General features: G+C 34.9%; 1 protein-coding gene across 22 annotated transcripts in view; it reads right to left on the reverse strand.

The window, feature by feature from the left end:
• The window catches only part of Cdc42bpa (CDC42 binding protein kinase alpha), a 311,232-nt gene that overhangs the window by 111,114 nt on the left and 183,496 nt on the right, over positions 1-16,622 (reverse strand). For 19 of the 22 annotated variants that reach the window (XM_040277549.2, XM_040277544.2, XM_040277547.2 and 16 more), the window contains 2 exons: positions 5,642-5,884; positions 5,284-5,394 (listed from right to left, as the gene is read on the reverse strand). In XM_040277549.2, coding sequence (XP_040133483.1) covers positions 5,284-5,394; positions 5,642-5,884 — 354 coding nt within the window. The remainder of the gene's footprint in view (positions 1-5,283; positions 5,395-5,641; positions 5,885-16,622) is intronic. The other 3 variants (XM_040277554.2, XM_040277548.2, XM_005326555.4) reach the window with 1 other exon arrangement.

Genomic DNA, 16,622 nt, shown 5'->3' on the forward strand with positions numbered 1-16,622 from the left:
CTTAGCAATTCACCCACTTAAGGTTTAAAATGTGGTTATTTTTGGTTATTGATATACTACGCTATTATTACTTTTTATTTTTTGAGATCAAATCTCACTGTGTTGCCCAGACTGATCTCAAACTTCCAGGCTCTAGTGATCCTCCTACATAAGATCCTGAGAACTGGGAATACAGGTACTTACTACCATGCCCAGATGATATATTACATTATTAACTTTTTAAGGAGTAAATAGATATTACATAAAACTTTACATGTTAATCATCTTCTTTGTACAATTCAGTGGCATTAATTACATTTACAATGTTGTGTGAACATTACCAATATATCATTCTAAATTTTTTTTTTCATCATCCCCTAGGAAATTCTGCAACTGTTAGAAATTAACTCCCTGATTCTACCTTTATCCAGATCTTGGTAATTTCTCTTCTACTTTGTGTCTCAAAGAAACTGCCTATTCTAGATAGTTTATAAAAGTAGAATAATACATTATCTGTCCTTTTGTGTCTGACTTCTTTCACTCAGAATAATATTTTCCAGATTCAATCATGTTGTGTCATGTATCAGAACAGCCTTCTGATACATGCCTCTTCATTGTTCATTATCTACATGTCACATTTAGTTTAACCGTTGCTTGATACAAACTTTAATTGATTCTACCTTTTGACTATTGTAATGATGCTTCATTGAACACCAGTGTAAGATATAAAACTAGAGTATGTGCTCTTAAATATTTTGGATATATACCGTAAGTATAATTGCTGAGTCATATGGTTTCTGTTTCTTTTTGAGGAGCCAACAATTTATTTTCAAAAGTAGCTGCATAGGGTCTGGGGATGTGGCTCAGTGGTAGAGCGTTTGCCTAGCACATGTGAGGCCCTGGGTTCGATCCTCAGCACCACATAAAAATAAATAAACAAAATAAAGATATCGTGTCCAACTACAACTAAAAAATATTAAAAAAAGTTGCTGCATAATTTTATGTTTCCACCAACTATGAACAAAGGTCCCAATTTCCCTATATCCTTGCCAATACTTACTTTCTATCTATTTCTCTTTAATTTAGCTATGCCTAGTAGATATGCAATAGTATCTCATTTGGTTGTATTTTGCATTTCATTAATAATTAATAATGCTAGGCATCTTTCCATATGTTAATTGGCCATTTGTATATCTCCTTTGAAGATATATCTATTGAAGACCTTTGCCCATTTTTTTGGTACTAGGTTGCCTTTTCATTGTTGGGCTGTATGAATTCTTTATATAATCTGGATTTAAAACCATTATCAGACGAATTATCTGCAAATATATTCTTATATTCCCTTCAGTTGTCTTTTCACTTTCTTCTTCTTTCTTTTTGGTACTGGGGACTGAACCCAAGGACGCTTGACCACAGAGCCTCATCCTCAGGCCTTTTTATATTTTATTTAGAGACAGGGCCTTGCTAAGTTGCTTTGGGCTTCACTAAATTGCTGGGACTGGCTGTGAACTTGTGATCCTCCTGCCTCAGCCTCTCAACCACTGGGATTACAGGCATGTGCCACTATACCAGGCTGTCTTTTCACTTTCTTGAAAACGGCCTTTAATGTAATGCACATAAAACTTTATTTTGATAAAGTCCGATTTATTTTTTATTCTGATGCTTATATTTTCAGTGTCCTTTCTAAGAACCCATTGCCAAATCTAAGTTCTTCTAAGAGTTTTATTGTTACAGCTCTACCATTAAGGTTGTTGATTCATTTTTAGTTAATTTTTGTATATTACGTTAGGAAGGCATTCAACTTCATTGTTTTGCATGTTGGATATGTAGTCATACCAATATAACTGTTGAGACTATTTTTCCCCCCACTGAACAGACTTTGTAATTGCAAAATGCAATTCACCATTAATTCATGCATTTATTTCAGGACTCATAACTATATGCCATTGATCTGTATGTCTAACTTTATGAGAGCACCACCCTGGGTTACTTTGACTTTATAATGAGTAGTAAAATCAAAATGTGTGAATTCCTTCACCTTTATCTTCCTTCTTTAAGACTTTTTGGATGTTCAGCTCCTTTGAAAGTCCAAATGAATTTGAAAATGTGTGCAAAAAGGCTATTGTAATTTTGACAGGAATTAAGTTGAAGCTGTACATCATGTTGGGTAGTATTCTCATTTTAACAATATCAAGTCCTCCTACACGGACGGTATCTTTCCATTTATTTAGGTTTTCTTTAATTCCTTAATACAATGTTTTATCATTTTCAATGTATAAGTTTTTAACTAGCTTGTTTAAACTCACTTCATTGCATTTTATTCTTTTAGATGCTATTGTAAATGACACTGCTATTTTAAATTCCTGTGCAAATTGTTCACTGCTGGCTTATAGGAAAACTACTGATTTTTGTGTGTTATCCTTGTTTGTATGTTGCAACTTTGGTAAATTTACTTATAAACTCTATTATGTTTCTTCTTTATTCCTTGGGATTTTCTAAATGTAGGATTGTATCACCTTTGAATGTGGATCATTTTAGTTCTTCCTTTGTAATTTGGAGGCCTTTTATTTCTTTTACTTGTGTAATTGCTCTGGCTAGAATCTCCAGTAAAGTTGAACAGCCTGGCGAAATGGGCATCTTTGCCTCATTCCTGATCTTAAGGGGCAAACGTTCATTCTTTTACCATTGAGTATAATATTCTGTGGGGTTTTAAAAAATGCCTTTTATTCTACTGAGTATGTTCTCTTCTATCCCTATTTTTCTGATAATTTTTATCATAAAAGGGAAATTTACAGCTATAAATGCATATATTAAACAGGGGGAAAGACCTCACATCAGTAACTTTTTACTTTAAGGATATATAAGATGAAGGGCAAAATAAACTCAAAGATGAAGAAGCAAAGAAATAGAAAAGAGTATGGCAGAGATAAATAATTAGAGATTAGAAGAATGATAGAAGCAAGGAAACCAAAAGTTTTTAAAGAAGATCAGCAAAATTGACAAATCTTTAGAAGACTGGAGAGAGGGAAAGAGAAAATGAATATGCAAATCAACAAGTGAGCACTTTATTGCTGACCACTGCAAAGTAAAAGAAGTAAGAGAGAATACCATGAACAAATGTATGCCAACAAAGTAGGCAAACTAGATAAAATGAACAAATTCCTAGGACACAAATAACCTAAAATGACTCAAGATGAAATAGAAAATCATATATGGCTGGGAATGTTGCTCAGTAGTAAAGAGCCACTGGCTTTACTGAACCCGATAAATTCTGATATGTTGTGTGTTTTCATTTTCATTCATTTAGGTATTTTGTAAATTCCCTATGATTTGTTCTTTAACCTAGGAGCTGTTTGAGTGTTTGATGTCCACATCTTTGAATATTCCATTTTTCTGTTATTAATTTCTAGCACCATTTCATTGTGGCTGGAGAAGATACCTTGTATAATTTCAGTCTTTTTACATTAATTGAGACTGCTTTGTGGTATAACATAAATATCCTAGAATTTGGGAAATTCATTTGCAAAGAATGTGTATTCTACTGATATTGGATGAAAGTTTCTACAAATACTTGGTAAGCCTAGTTTTACTTTTTCAGCATTAGTTTTAATGCTGAACAAGAGCTCAATTTCCTATTGATATGTCTCTATGTTCTATCGAATATACTGAAGTCTCTCTCTTTTTAAAAAAAATTTTTTTTACTTGTTGATGGACCTTTATTTTATTAATTTATTTATATGCAGTGCTGAGAACCAAACCCAGTGTTCCACACATGCGAGGCAAGTGATCTACCACCGAACCACAACTCCATCCCTTAAGTCTTTCTTATTGTAGATCTATTTCTCTTTAAGTCTGTTGAAAATTACTCTAATGAACTAAAAATTCCTACAATCCTCAAAGAGCCAAAATGTGCTTTTAAATTATATTTGTGTATCTTTTAACCAAGAAATTCCACTTTCAAAAAATACTCTAAAGAAATTACACTGTGGTCATAATCATTGCATTTACTGAGCCTTTAATATGTGCTAGGACCTGGTCTGCATTCTTTAAATGCATTATTTATTAGGCAGTTTTAATAAACAATGCAATAATGACAAGTAGACAAATATATGTGATTTTTTTTAGTTGTCAATGGACCTTCATTTTATTTATTTATATGTGGTGCTTAGAACTGAACCCAGTGCCTCATACATGCTAGGCAAGCACTCTACCACTGAGCCACAACCCCAGCCCTTAGAGTTTATATTTTTATTTAACCTAGAGGAGGAATTTTACCTGCAACCACTGATATTCAATCACCAGAGAAAAAGTTCTGACCATTTGTATGATTTAGTACACTTATTAAACAAGTATTAAATATTTGGCTCTGCACTAGGGCAGGTTAATATTCTACCTATGTTTTCAATAAGTTAGGTTACAGTCTAGGTGAGGAGACAGGTTTGTGAATGTCATTAATAAGAACTATGTTACAGTTATTAATAGAATTCTAAACAACATTGAAGGAGTACTTAGACTTCCTGAGATAACATTCACTTTGATTCTAATATTTTCATTGATATATGTAATACTATTATTATATATTAATTATGATTGAGCACTTATGTGTCAGCTTACAAATGTATATATGTACTCCTGAAATAAGACAGGATTTTAAAGATGAGAAAATTAAAGCATGAAGAGATTAAATGTTTTGTTTAGTGTTATATAGCCAGTAACTGGTAAATCAGAGGTTAAACCTAGGTAATCCAACTCAAGAGATGGCACAGGATTTCTCTTAAAAAGTAACTGCTGAGATGCGTTAGCCTGCCTCTACTATCATCTCATTCCAACTAACCCAAGTTCTGCAAAGTTGTCTGAGCCTCTCCTGAGTCATTTATAAGACAGATAGGAGTCTAGATATCTTACCACAACTCTAATACAGATTACCAGCACATCTTATTCAGGTAGCAGTCCTCAAAAATATTATAACTCCTTCCTAATAGATTCCTATTCTCCACTAAACGTGACCTTCCCTTTTTTTCAGCCTTAGGAAATCTGTATCACTTTCCCTGTGGTAAGAATGAGAATTAAAATGGTGTGAAAAATACTTTGTGTACAATCAGTGTCCTGAAAAATTGTGCTTTATATGTGTAATATGAAATGAATTGCATTCTGCCAATATGTATAACAAATTAGAATAAAAAAATGAAAATTAAGAACAGCAGGTTTAAGGGTAATTTCCATTTTATACTGCAGAGGGTACAGAAACTAACACTCTTATCAAGCCTAAAGAAAAACATATTAATTAGGGAAAGCAAAAGATACCTTCAGTCCTTCCAATTCATTCTCCAGTTGTTTAGAGTAGTGCTCGCTCTGCTCCCGCAGTTTCCTGTCTTTAGATGCTTCAGCAACTAGAGCGTCAGTATGAACTTCCAGCTTTAAAATAGAGTGAAAAGAGCAGATTTTGCGGTTATTACTTTTTTCAAACAAAATATTTTCCCCCAAGGGAATTTATTTTATAATAGGAAGGTAATTCAAATGTTGACTTCACATAAAATGATATTATCAAACTATAAAATAATTTTTCAAAAATTAAAAAATGAAATATATATTATTTCACTAGTCTCAAAAAGCAGCTTTAATCACTATCCCATGGCACTATGAAATTTGCCTGACTACTAACCTCTTTTTTGGCTCTTTCTGTTCTGCGCAGCTCTTGCCTTAAGCTTTCAACTTTTTGCATCACCAGGTCCACCTCTTCTTCCTTATCTCGGACATGGCGAGCAAGTTTCTGTTTTTGGGTGTGCAATTCTGTTAGCCGCTCATTGATCTCCATAAATTCCTGCATGGCCAGTTTCCTCTGACAGTGTGCGTCTTTCAGCTCTTTGGATTGGTTTTTTAATCGCTCACTAGCCTGGACTAGTTCCTACAGTTTTGTAAAGAAAATATAAGTTACCAATTCTGCCACCTAGAAACCAAATTTGGCCATCAAAGTAGCTATTATTTAAAGTCAAGAAGAGCCAAAAGTATTTACCTCAGGAAAAAAATTAAAGGAAATGAACTACTTTTGAGCAGATACTAAGGGGCATGGTACCCTGTTTAAAGTCTCAACTTATTATGCCATTGTAGAAAATGCAAGGGAGCAGCTGATTTAAACTTGGTTTCTACAACTGAGTAGAACATACAGGCATATGAAATATGATGATCAAAATAAAGATTTAGTGAAATTTAATAAACAGGTGTGTTTTCTAAAAAAGTATATTGAATGATTGCAAATGATAAAAAAAAAGGTTGCCTAAAGGATTAAAAATATGAAGACGAAGCCGTGGACCCAAGTAGCAAGGAGAAAAAAACTAAAACTGAGACTCTCTGAATTAGAGGGGCTAAAGTGGACTCAGATATGTACTACTGCCTACCTCCTAGCAAAAGGAAAAGCACATCTATAGAGAAAAGAATCTCAAAGAAATTTAGGCTTCTCACACATTAAGACAATAAAATCTGAGTTCATAACTACAGATTTCCAAAAAACACAACCATCATAACCAAACATAAATGGAACATAAACAATAAAAATAAATACCAAAGGTATATGGGTATTAAGAGCCATCAAATATCAACATAAAGTTGCTATGCTATGTAGAAAACATAAAATGCCTGAAGAAATAAAAAATGAAATTATAGAAATGGGAAAATGACAAAAGACTATTAAAAACAACCAAGCAGATTTATAAAAGAACTTTATACAACATTTAGAAATGAAAAAAAGTGTTAAAATTAAACACATCCCGCTCCATATTTATGAATAAAGAAAAAGAAACTCAAACCCAGATAGATTCAAAATATGAATCTGAATAACACTAGAGAAATAAGACTTTAAAAGAAACAGCAAAAATAGGAAAAATCACCTATTCCCCACTATAAAAAAAAGATATATAAGTAACAACAGAAATAGGAACACTGATAAATATTTCCAAAGAGAAGACAAAAATAACTAAAATCTATACTCAAAATAATTACTTTTCAAGTATAAGGTTTCATATGAATAAAAGTTGTCAAAGCTTACCAAAATCAAATATACACTAAGGAAACTTCTACTGGTTTATTTAAGGAGAAAGAAAAATGTTCTTAGAAGGAAAATTTAATGCAAGAGAAATGAAGGGCTAAGAAACTGGTAAACATGAATGTGAATATAAAGAAATGATAAATGATTTCATTATAAAATGTCTAATGTGTACAGTAAAGGTTATAATCACTAAAATATTTGTCAAAAATAGCATATATATTGGGAAGATAAGAGAATTAAAAGCCTTCATATTATTTGAGGGGAGGAGTAGCTTAAGATTAAATTTAGACACTTAATATTTATGGCAAAATTAAAAACAACAACCAAAGACTAGAAAGAGTAGAAAAGTAAAATAAAAATAAGAAAACAAGAACATTAAGAAAAGATTTTGCAAAATTAAAAAATTCTGATGATTTGCTGCACAGTATATGTATTTAACACTAGATAATGACAAATATATAAATATATTATGATGAACATTATATGTACTTAAAAATTTTTTAAAAAGGGAAAAAAGACAAAAAAAGAAGCATAAAAAAGCATGACAAACAGAAAGGAAAAAATAAAAGTGGTAGAAACATGCCTATGGACATCAATAATCAAAATAAATATAAAATGGGGCTGGGGATGTGGCTAAGTGGTAGAGTGCTGTCTAGCACACACAAGGCTCCAGGCACCACTAAGTAAATAATTAAGTAAGTAAATAAGTAAATAAGTAAATAAATAAATAAATAAATAAATAGCTAAGCTCACCAGTTAAAGGCAGTTTGCTATAACAGATTAAGAAATGAAATCTGCCTCTCAGCGTCATCAGTTGCTGTGTGCGTGCGGAGGACTGAGCTAGCTTGCAATAACACCTCTTTGCTGCTTACATCGATCTTGGTCTCTGATGGTCTTTTGGGGGTCCTGAATTCGAGCATAACATATGGGGGCTCATCTGGGATTCCCCTTATAAGCCTACTCAGTCACCCTGATCGAGAGGTGATGAAAACCCGGCTGGTAAGTAAAGGCATTGCCAATCTGTAATTTTCTGTACTCTGGTTGCCTGCAGGTTCTGGTTCTTTATTTTGTGGTCGGCAAAAGGTCCAGGTGGACGCACCGAAGAGCAGCAGACGGGGTTTGTGGGAGACGTCCCCAGCCCCTTCTGAGTTATGAGTGGATTGCCTTTAATAAAGTATTTTGTATTTAGTAAAGTATTTTGTAGCTGACAGATCCTCCGTCCGCCTCTGCTTTTAGTTTCTGGGTAGCAATCCACAACGTGCTGTGAATTCTGTGGCCGCGCTGCAAATTTTGTGCTATGTGTGTTTGTTTCTATTGTCCTGTCCGCCTTCACTCCAACATCCTGACAAGGGAACTAACCTCCCAATCTAGGGTTGTCAGACTCAATCTGAGGGGGATACTCCCCCAATCTATCTGTCTGAGGGGAAGGCCCCAGTTGGCTTGGGGCCAGCACCAACTTCTGTTTTTGTCGACAATCTGAAAAGGGAATCTGTGTCTTTGTGTGTCTTTTTGTCTGTGTCTCTGTTCAGTGTGATGGCATTGTTTTACTTTAGACAAGTCCCAAGTTCCAATCTGTCTTAGATGTGTGGAGGTAACTTTAGCTAAATTTTAGCCTGAAAATGTCCCTGGTATGCTTCTCTTGCTTCCCTGTAAGGGACCAAAAGTCAATAGAACCACCAGCTTTTCTGTTCTCACCTTTTACACCCCTTTTAGCTGTGTTTTAATGAACTTTGATAAACTTTACTCCCCTTTGTTAAATGAGATTAGGGAAGCAATGTTTTCTTTTCTTCCCGTAGTTGGCTTGAGTGTACCCACTACAGTGGGAAATGCCTGCTGGGGATCTAAGAACTTTGATATCTCCCTTTTTCTTTTTCTCAAAACCCTGTCCTCATTATTAAATTGGCATTAATTGGCTTCGAGGACAGGAACCGAACTTTCAGTCACAAATTTTGGCACCCCAGAGGGGACTCTAGAAGAGCCCCTGTTCTGCATTCTTGGGGAAGCCTAGCACTGGAAACAACTGCAAACAGAGGATTAACTTTTGAGAACTGACTACTGGAAAGTTAGGAGATATGCCAGCGTGTCTGGGATTGGACCTAACCAAAGGAGCTAATCCTTTTAGTAAAAGGAGGGACTCAGGGACTCCCAGCAGCTGCTGAAGCCCCTTTTGCTTCAGGAAACTCCCTCCTTCCTTCCCTGGACTGCAAGGATTGCTCCATCTCTATTAAAAAGAAGGAGACACTGAATGCAGTAAAATCACCACACTGAGACCCTTGATTTTACACTTCTGGTTGCCCCTCTGTGAGAACATCTGGTCTACTCGTGGGGACATCTATAGTGCCACTGGTGTAGGAGTCATAATTAAATGGGAGTTAGAAACTTGGAGATTCCTCTCTTATCTGGTTTTAAAAGTTCCTGTCTGTCAGCCATAGTCTGGAGCTCCCTTCTGTCTATCTGTCCTGTGTCTTTTTTTTTTTTTTTTTGTATTTGTTTCTGGCCCTTTAAGACATGGGCAATAATGTGTTGATATCAACTGTGGAATTTTTAAACACTGCAATGGAGATTTCACCTTCGAAAAGCTACAAGGAAGGCCTTTACTGTGGTGTTATGTGTGCACACTTGTATTATGTGTTGTCAACAGATGAAAATAATGATATCTTTATGAAATTTGGCAGATATATAGAGCGTGCAAGAAAAATTTTAAAAAATGAATCCAAATATCTTTGATTCACATGATTTAAACGGTTCAATTTAAATTGGGTAAACAGATGAAAGTAAATATGTCTTTAAAATTAAGCTTATAAATTTTTCCTAGGTGATCAAAAAAAAAACTAATAAAATGTTGATGTCTGACATAATCTGCCTAAATTCAGAAATTTACAAAGTTTGTTTCAAAATGTGAACAGAAAAGGAGGTTAACAGATGGAAAAAAGAAATTAGAAGGTTCTAGGTATGGATTTTATAGAAGAAAAATGTGTTTCTGGATAAGAGAGTCTATGTAATTAAGTAAATAAGAGGGTTTAAGTAAGTGATGAAGCAGGTCTGTGTACATTGGCTATATAGATTTAAGAAAATGATAAAGGTCTGTGTAAGTTGATTATATATGTAAGTTTTTTGAGAAGTAATCTTAAAGAAATTAAAAATTTTACAACTATGGTTAAACAACAACTGTTATTTTGCAATACTGTAATATGTTATTTCTTTAAGAGCTAAACTTGGTTAATATAAAAACATTAATGTGATTGTTGTGCTATTAAAGGTGTTCGTATCTTCCAGGTATACAAGTCTGTAAGGTAGAAGCTTTAAAAGAGCATTATATCAAGCTGGTGTTCTAAAGTTGTATGGTAATTTTAGGCTTAAATGAAAAACACATTGGAGATTTATTTATATCATTTGATGTTCTAAAACTGGACCTGTTATCAATAGGATGTGCAAAGTTTTATGTTACTTTTTACACTGAGGTAAAATTTAAGTATATTTTTAAGTTAATGAGAGCCTAATCTGTGTAAAGGTTAACACTGTAAAACACAAAAGTACTTTGCCACTTTTCTACAAAAGGTTAAAAGCTTTTAGCCTTTAGTTCATGTTTTAGATGTGATATCATATTGCGTTAGCTGATATTTATGTGAACTTGAGCAACAATTTATGTAAGCTTTGTAAAATGATGTTTAAAAAGCAAAGATCAGCTTCAGAACTAGAGCACTTTACTTAATTATGAAGAGCCCTGCCATACCTGAGGTAAGGCTCTGTGTCCCATCTTAGTACATGTGAGAATGACTACAAAAGAAGTAGGCCAGATTTCAGTACATTTAAAATTGTGACCAAAAGTTAGTTTTTGTCAAGAGTACTAGGATCTCAAACAGGGGGTATAATGTATAACTCTGCAAAGTTCAAGGTAGCTATTAGATGAACTAAATATGTTTTTACTCTTGTTAATTTTGTTCTGTAGTTTTCTTATAAATGGTCTAAAGATTGCCTGTTAATGTTTTGCTGAGGTACTGCTTTAAGAACTCACAACCTGGGTTAATTTAAGATAGTGAGTTATCACCTACAGGATAAACAGATAGACATTAAAGCCCAGTACTCTTAATATAAAGCTGCTGAAATTTATTTGCTAGATGTTTAAGTTTTAAAATTAAAGTTAAATTAAAATGCCAAGAAAACCAATATTTGGCTCTTGCCCTCTGAGTCAGTCTGAATCCAGCGCGAAGGGGATTTCTTTAAAAAGCTTTGCAACTCTGGGCCACATAACCTCCTGATCCGGGAGATTAATGAGACCACTGGAGAACAGAAAGGCAACCAGTGCTTTTGCTATGAAGAGGAGGGTTATCGGAGAAGGGAGACATCCCTGATGCTTCCACGGGAAGCCACAAGGTCAAGCAAGACCTGGACCCATCCTAGCGCAAATGGCACTATGAGAACAGAGAAGCTGCAGTAAAATTCTCCCAGGACTCCCATGGAAACTAAGCTGACTGTTAACAATAGATAGAAACAAAAGTCAGTTTGCTTCATCTTAAACACTTAGCAAAGACAGTTAAAACCAAAGCACAGTTATTCCTGGGCATTTTAAGTAATAATAATAATAATAATAATAATAATAATAACAATAATAGTTAAATGTAACTTAAGGTATATACCTTGTGTTAGCCCCCAAGAATAAGTAAGACTAGAGGCTACAAAAGAGATTCTTAGGCAGGAATGCCTGATAACTATCAAAAGAAACTATCAAGAGGAACTGCCAGAGTAGTTTTTAGTTTAAGGCCTACAAATATTCCTAACCTACACAGGTAGGCTTGGTGTTTGCTAGTATGATTATGCAGCCCTAAGTAACAGAACTAAAGGTTTCTCTATTAGACACAGAGGTCATACTAGTAAAAAGATTTTACAAGATCAGATGACATTAAATTATTAAACTGTATCTTATGGGGAAAGGACATTTGTAACACTAAAAGTTAAATGTTATGTTTACATTCCTGATAACTGGGGATGTTAAAGCCTGTGAGGAAACTTCTATTATACAGCGATATGTTCCATCTGCTGCAACATTTATTCAGTACTCGTGGTTTTTGCTTCTCTCATAGAAGCACCATCCCCAGATGACAACCTGTTTCCCCAACCAGACTTCAAATGGAACTGACTTCTAAAAGGGAACTCATGTCCCCCACGTCGTCCCCCATGTCATCGAGCCCCCTCACGTTGGATGCCCCCTTTCAGCTCTGAAGCAGCCAGAACAAGCCCTTCACTCCTTCTCCTTACAGCAATAAGGAGTTCCTAAAATTAGAGGGGGGAATGAAGCCAGAAATAGATACACAGTATAGATAGATAAATCGAATCAGGTTAGATCTAGGAGGCCAATTTTGAGTGAGTCTGGGAAGTTGAAGACTGTTCCCTGAGGGTTACTATTTACCAAGATGTAGAGCCTGCCCAAATAGGCCCCCAACTGAGGGAATCCTGATTGGTTCCCAAGTTTCTAGACAAAGGGGGGAATGAAAAAACAACCTCTACCTCAGAGCAAAGCCTGTCTAAGGAAAGGGGTGTGACCCATGTCCTTGGAAAGACCCACAGGGCACTGCTAGGCACATACCCACCCTGCTGAGTTGTTTATCTACAAATAACAGGAAAGATCTGCGGTGACTCAGTCAGGCTAGGTGAGGACCCAAAGCAAACCTCTAGCAGCCACCAATCAGCATGAGACAGTAAAGATACCTGGGGTGCCAGATGACCCTCCCAGTAGTTTATGGTTGTTGATAACATGTTGGGAAATCATGTAGTTCAGCAAGTACACCCCTCATGGCTTAAACCAATCAGTTCAAACGAATCTCCCTCTTGTACTAGCCAATCACCTGTACCCAACTTGTTCCCGCAGTGAATGTGCTAATCATGTTTTAGAGTTGTTTTATGATTTTCCCGCATTGTGTGATGATTTGCTAAGAGATGCTATGATGTATGTGAATTCCCTGCCTTCCCCAAAGAGTGTATAAAAATGCTGCAAACCCTGGGCTCGGAAACTCTCAGCGTCACCAGTTGCTGTGTGTGCGTGGAGGACCAAGCTAGCTCACAATAAACACCTCTTTGCTGCTTAAAAAAAGAAAAAAAAAAAGAAATGAAATCTAGACTTCAGTAGAAAAAGGACTATTGGGGATAGGAAATATAAAGCAATCCTAAAATTCAATACACTAGGAATAAAAAACATTCAGAACTTTTAATGTGTTCTATAAGGTAGTCTCAAAATACAGTAAAAATAATTACTAGAACTTCAGAGAAAAATTGAAAACTATATCACCATGATGAGAGATATCAATTTCTTAAACATTAATACAGAAACAAAGCAGGAAAAAAATAGTGAATATAAAGATGACTCAGTTCTAGTAATAAGCTTCTTCACATGTATAAGAGCTTATTTGTATCCTGTATTGGAAACACAGGGTCTTTTCAAGAACACACAGTGAATATTTTTTTTAAAATAGAGCACTCTTAAGCCATGAAGCAAATCTGAGTTGATTTCAAAGAACAAATATTATAAAAATTTAAGTTCTTTAACAACATCACAATTAAATTCTAATAAAAAGATATTAATTCTATATACTGAAATAATTTTATAGTGAAAATTTAAAATACACACATATATCTCATTGGTCAATGAAAAATCATAAATATATTTAAACAAGTAAGAAAAATTAAAATATAAACAACAAAAAATGATTATTATATACTAAAAGTTGGTGATACAGTAGAACTATAGAGGGAACCCATACTCTGAAATACTTAGAAAGGAAACACAAGTTGAAATTCAATGAGATTCTACTTAAGAAGTTAGAACAACACCCTTCCCCCAATATGAGGAACAAGATAATAAAGAACATAAAGCAATGAAATAAAAATGACAGAACAATGAGGATCAATAAAGCCAGAAGCCGGGGCTGGGGCTGTGGCTTAGTGGTAGAGCACTCGCCTAACAAGTATGAAGCACTGGGTTCAATCCTCAGCACCACATAAAAAAATAAATAAACAAAATAAAGGTATTGTGTCCATCTACAACTAAAAAAAAAAATTCTTTAAATAAATAAATAAATAAAGCCAAAAGCCAGCCAATGAGGATCAACAAAGCCACAACAAAGGCATATGTGGTAAGACCAATCAAGGAAACTAGCATACAGATACAACTAAATAGTATTAGGAAAGAAAAAGAAGCTACAACAAAAAATCTAAAAGAAGTCAAAAAAGATAATAGAAAAATACCATTAAGAACTCAATGCCAATAAATTTCTTAACTTATAAAATGAAAAAATCCTAGAAAATACAATTTCTCAATATTGTTTTCACAATTATCCTATAAAAATTAAAGCCCTAAAAGCCCTACAACAATTAAAGTAACTGAATCAACAGTCAATAAAATTCCCCATCCCAACGGTGGAGAAGAACCAGAAGCTGCAGATGACTTTATAGGTAGTTACTCTAATGGAGAGTTCATCTATACAATCTTTTCAAGAGGAAAAAAAAAGGCAATGTCACCCAACTGATTCTACTAGACATGTAATCTTGACCAAAAAAATTCAAGAAAAGCAACAGAAATATTATGAGCCAGTCTCATTAATGGAAACAAAGGTAAAAGTCCTTTAAGTCAGTTCCAGTGATATATGTTAATATACACAAATTCTGGAGCTACACTCCATGTACTGAAATTCTACTTCCATCACTTTCCATCTCTAATAACCTTGAGCAACTTATTCTCTCAATATTCAGTTTCACTAGTAAAATAAGAATAATTTTCAAAAATACCTATTTTATGGGATTGTGATGAAGATTAAACAATTTAACATAGGTTGAAAAACCAGCCTCTATCTCAGAGCAAAGCCTGTCCAAGGAAGGGACACGGCCTTTGTCCTTGGAAAAATCCACAAAGCACTCTTAAGCACATTCCCACCCTGCTAAGTTGTTTATCTACAAATAACAGGAGAGATCTGCTGTGCCAGTGTCTCTGACTCAGTCAGGCTAGGTGGAGATCCATAGCAACCCCCTAGCAGCCACCAATCAGCATGAGACAGGGAAATACCTGGGATGCCAGACGACCCTCCCAGTAGTTTATGGTAGTTGATAACAAGTTGGGAAACCATGTAGTTCAGCACGTACACCCCTCTTGGCTTAAACCAATCAGTTCAAACGAATACCCCTTTTGTACTGACCAATCACCCCTACCCAAATTGTTCCTGCCAGTGAATGTGCTAATCATGTTTTAGAGTTGTTATTTGATTTTCTCGAGGTGTGTGATGATTTGCTAGAAGAGGCTATGATGTATGTGAAGTCCCTGCCCTCTCCAAAAAATGTATAAAAATGCTGCAAACCCTGGGCTCAGGGCCTCTCAGTGTCACCAGTTGCTGTGTGTGTGCGCGTGCGGAGGACCGAGCTAGCTCGAAATAAACACCTCTTTGCTGTTTACATCCATCTTGGGTCTCTGGTGGTCTTTGGGGGTCCCGAATTCAAGCATAACAAGGTAAAGCACTTAGAATCTGAGTGCTATTAGAAGAGATAATTTGCTGTACAGATTTTACCTATATCATTATTATATATATATCATTATTATATCATATATCATTATTATATAGAAAATAATGTGCAATTTAGGCTTAATTTTAAAATTGTAACAGTGGTTTAATAATAAAAAATGGTCTATAATCTAATTAACTGCACAGATCATTAAAAGAATATAATAATTATCAATAAGAGTACAGATTTAAGAGTACAGAATGCATATTTAATAAATTCAATGCCCACTCCATTGGGAGAGGGTACTAGGTTTGAACTCAGAGGCATCTTATCACTGAGCTCCATATACCCCCAGTTCATTGTTTTTGTTTTTGTACCAGGGATTAACCTGGGGGCACTTAACCATTTAACCACATCCCTTTTTTAATTTTGGGACAGGGTCTTGCTAAGTTGCCAGGCAGACTTCAAATTTGCGAAACACCTGCTTTAATCTTCCCAGCAGCTGGGATTACATATGTATGCCATCATGTTTGGCCCAGTCCATTTTTTTTGTTTTTATGTTTTTGTCTTGAGACAGGGATCTTGAAAGGTTGCTTGAGATTGGTCTCAAACTTGTGATTTTCCTGCCTGAAACTCTCAAGTTGCTAGAATTATAGGTGTGTGCCACCAGGGCAAGCAAATACCTATTCTTAATTTAAAAAATCATCAAAATAGGAATAGAAAGCAATTTCCTTACCTCTTAGAAAATACTTTCTAAAATCTTAAGAGCAAGCATTATTAGTAATAAAATATCAAAGACATGGGTATATACGCGTGATTGCATGACCAATGTAATTCTGCAACCTGTACACTCAGAAAAATGAGGAATTATACCCCATCTGATTCAAATGTATGATATGTCAAGATCATTGTACTGTCATGTGTAACTAATTAAAACAAATTTTAAAAAATTAGGAACAAGATAAGGATGCCTACTGTGCTGGGAATTTGGCTTACTGATAGAGTATTTGCCTAGCATGAGTGAGGCTCTAATTTTGATCCCCCAGAACAACCCCACAAAAAAGTACTCTCCTTTAGAGCCAGGTGTTGTGGTACACACCTGTAATACCAGCTACTT

This window comes from Ictidomys tridecemlineatus, chromosome 10, assembly GCF_052094955.1.
Source record: "Ictidomys tridecemlineatus isolate mIctTri1 chromosome 10, mIctTri1.hap1, whole genome shotgun sequence".
In the NCBI taxonomy this organism is placed as follows: Eukaryota; Metazoa; Chordata; class Mammalia; order Rodentia; family Sciuridae; genus Ictidomys; species Ictidomys tridecemlineatus.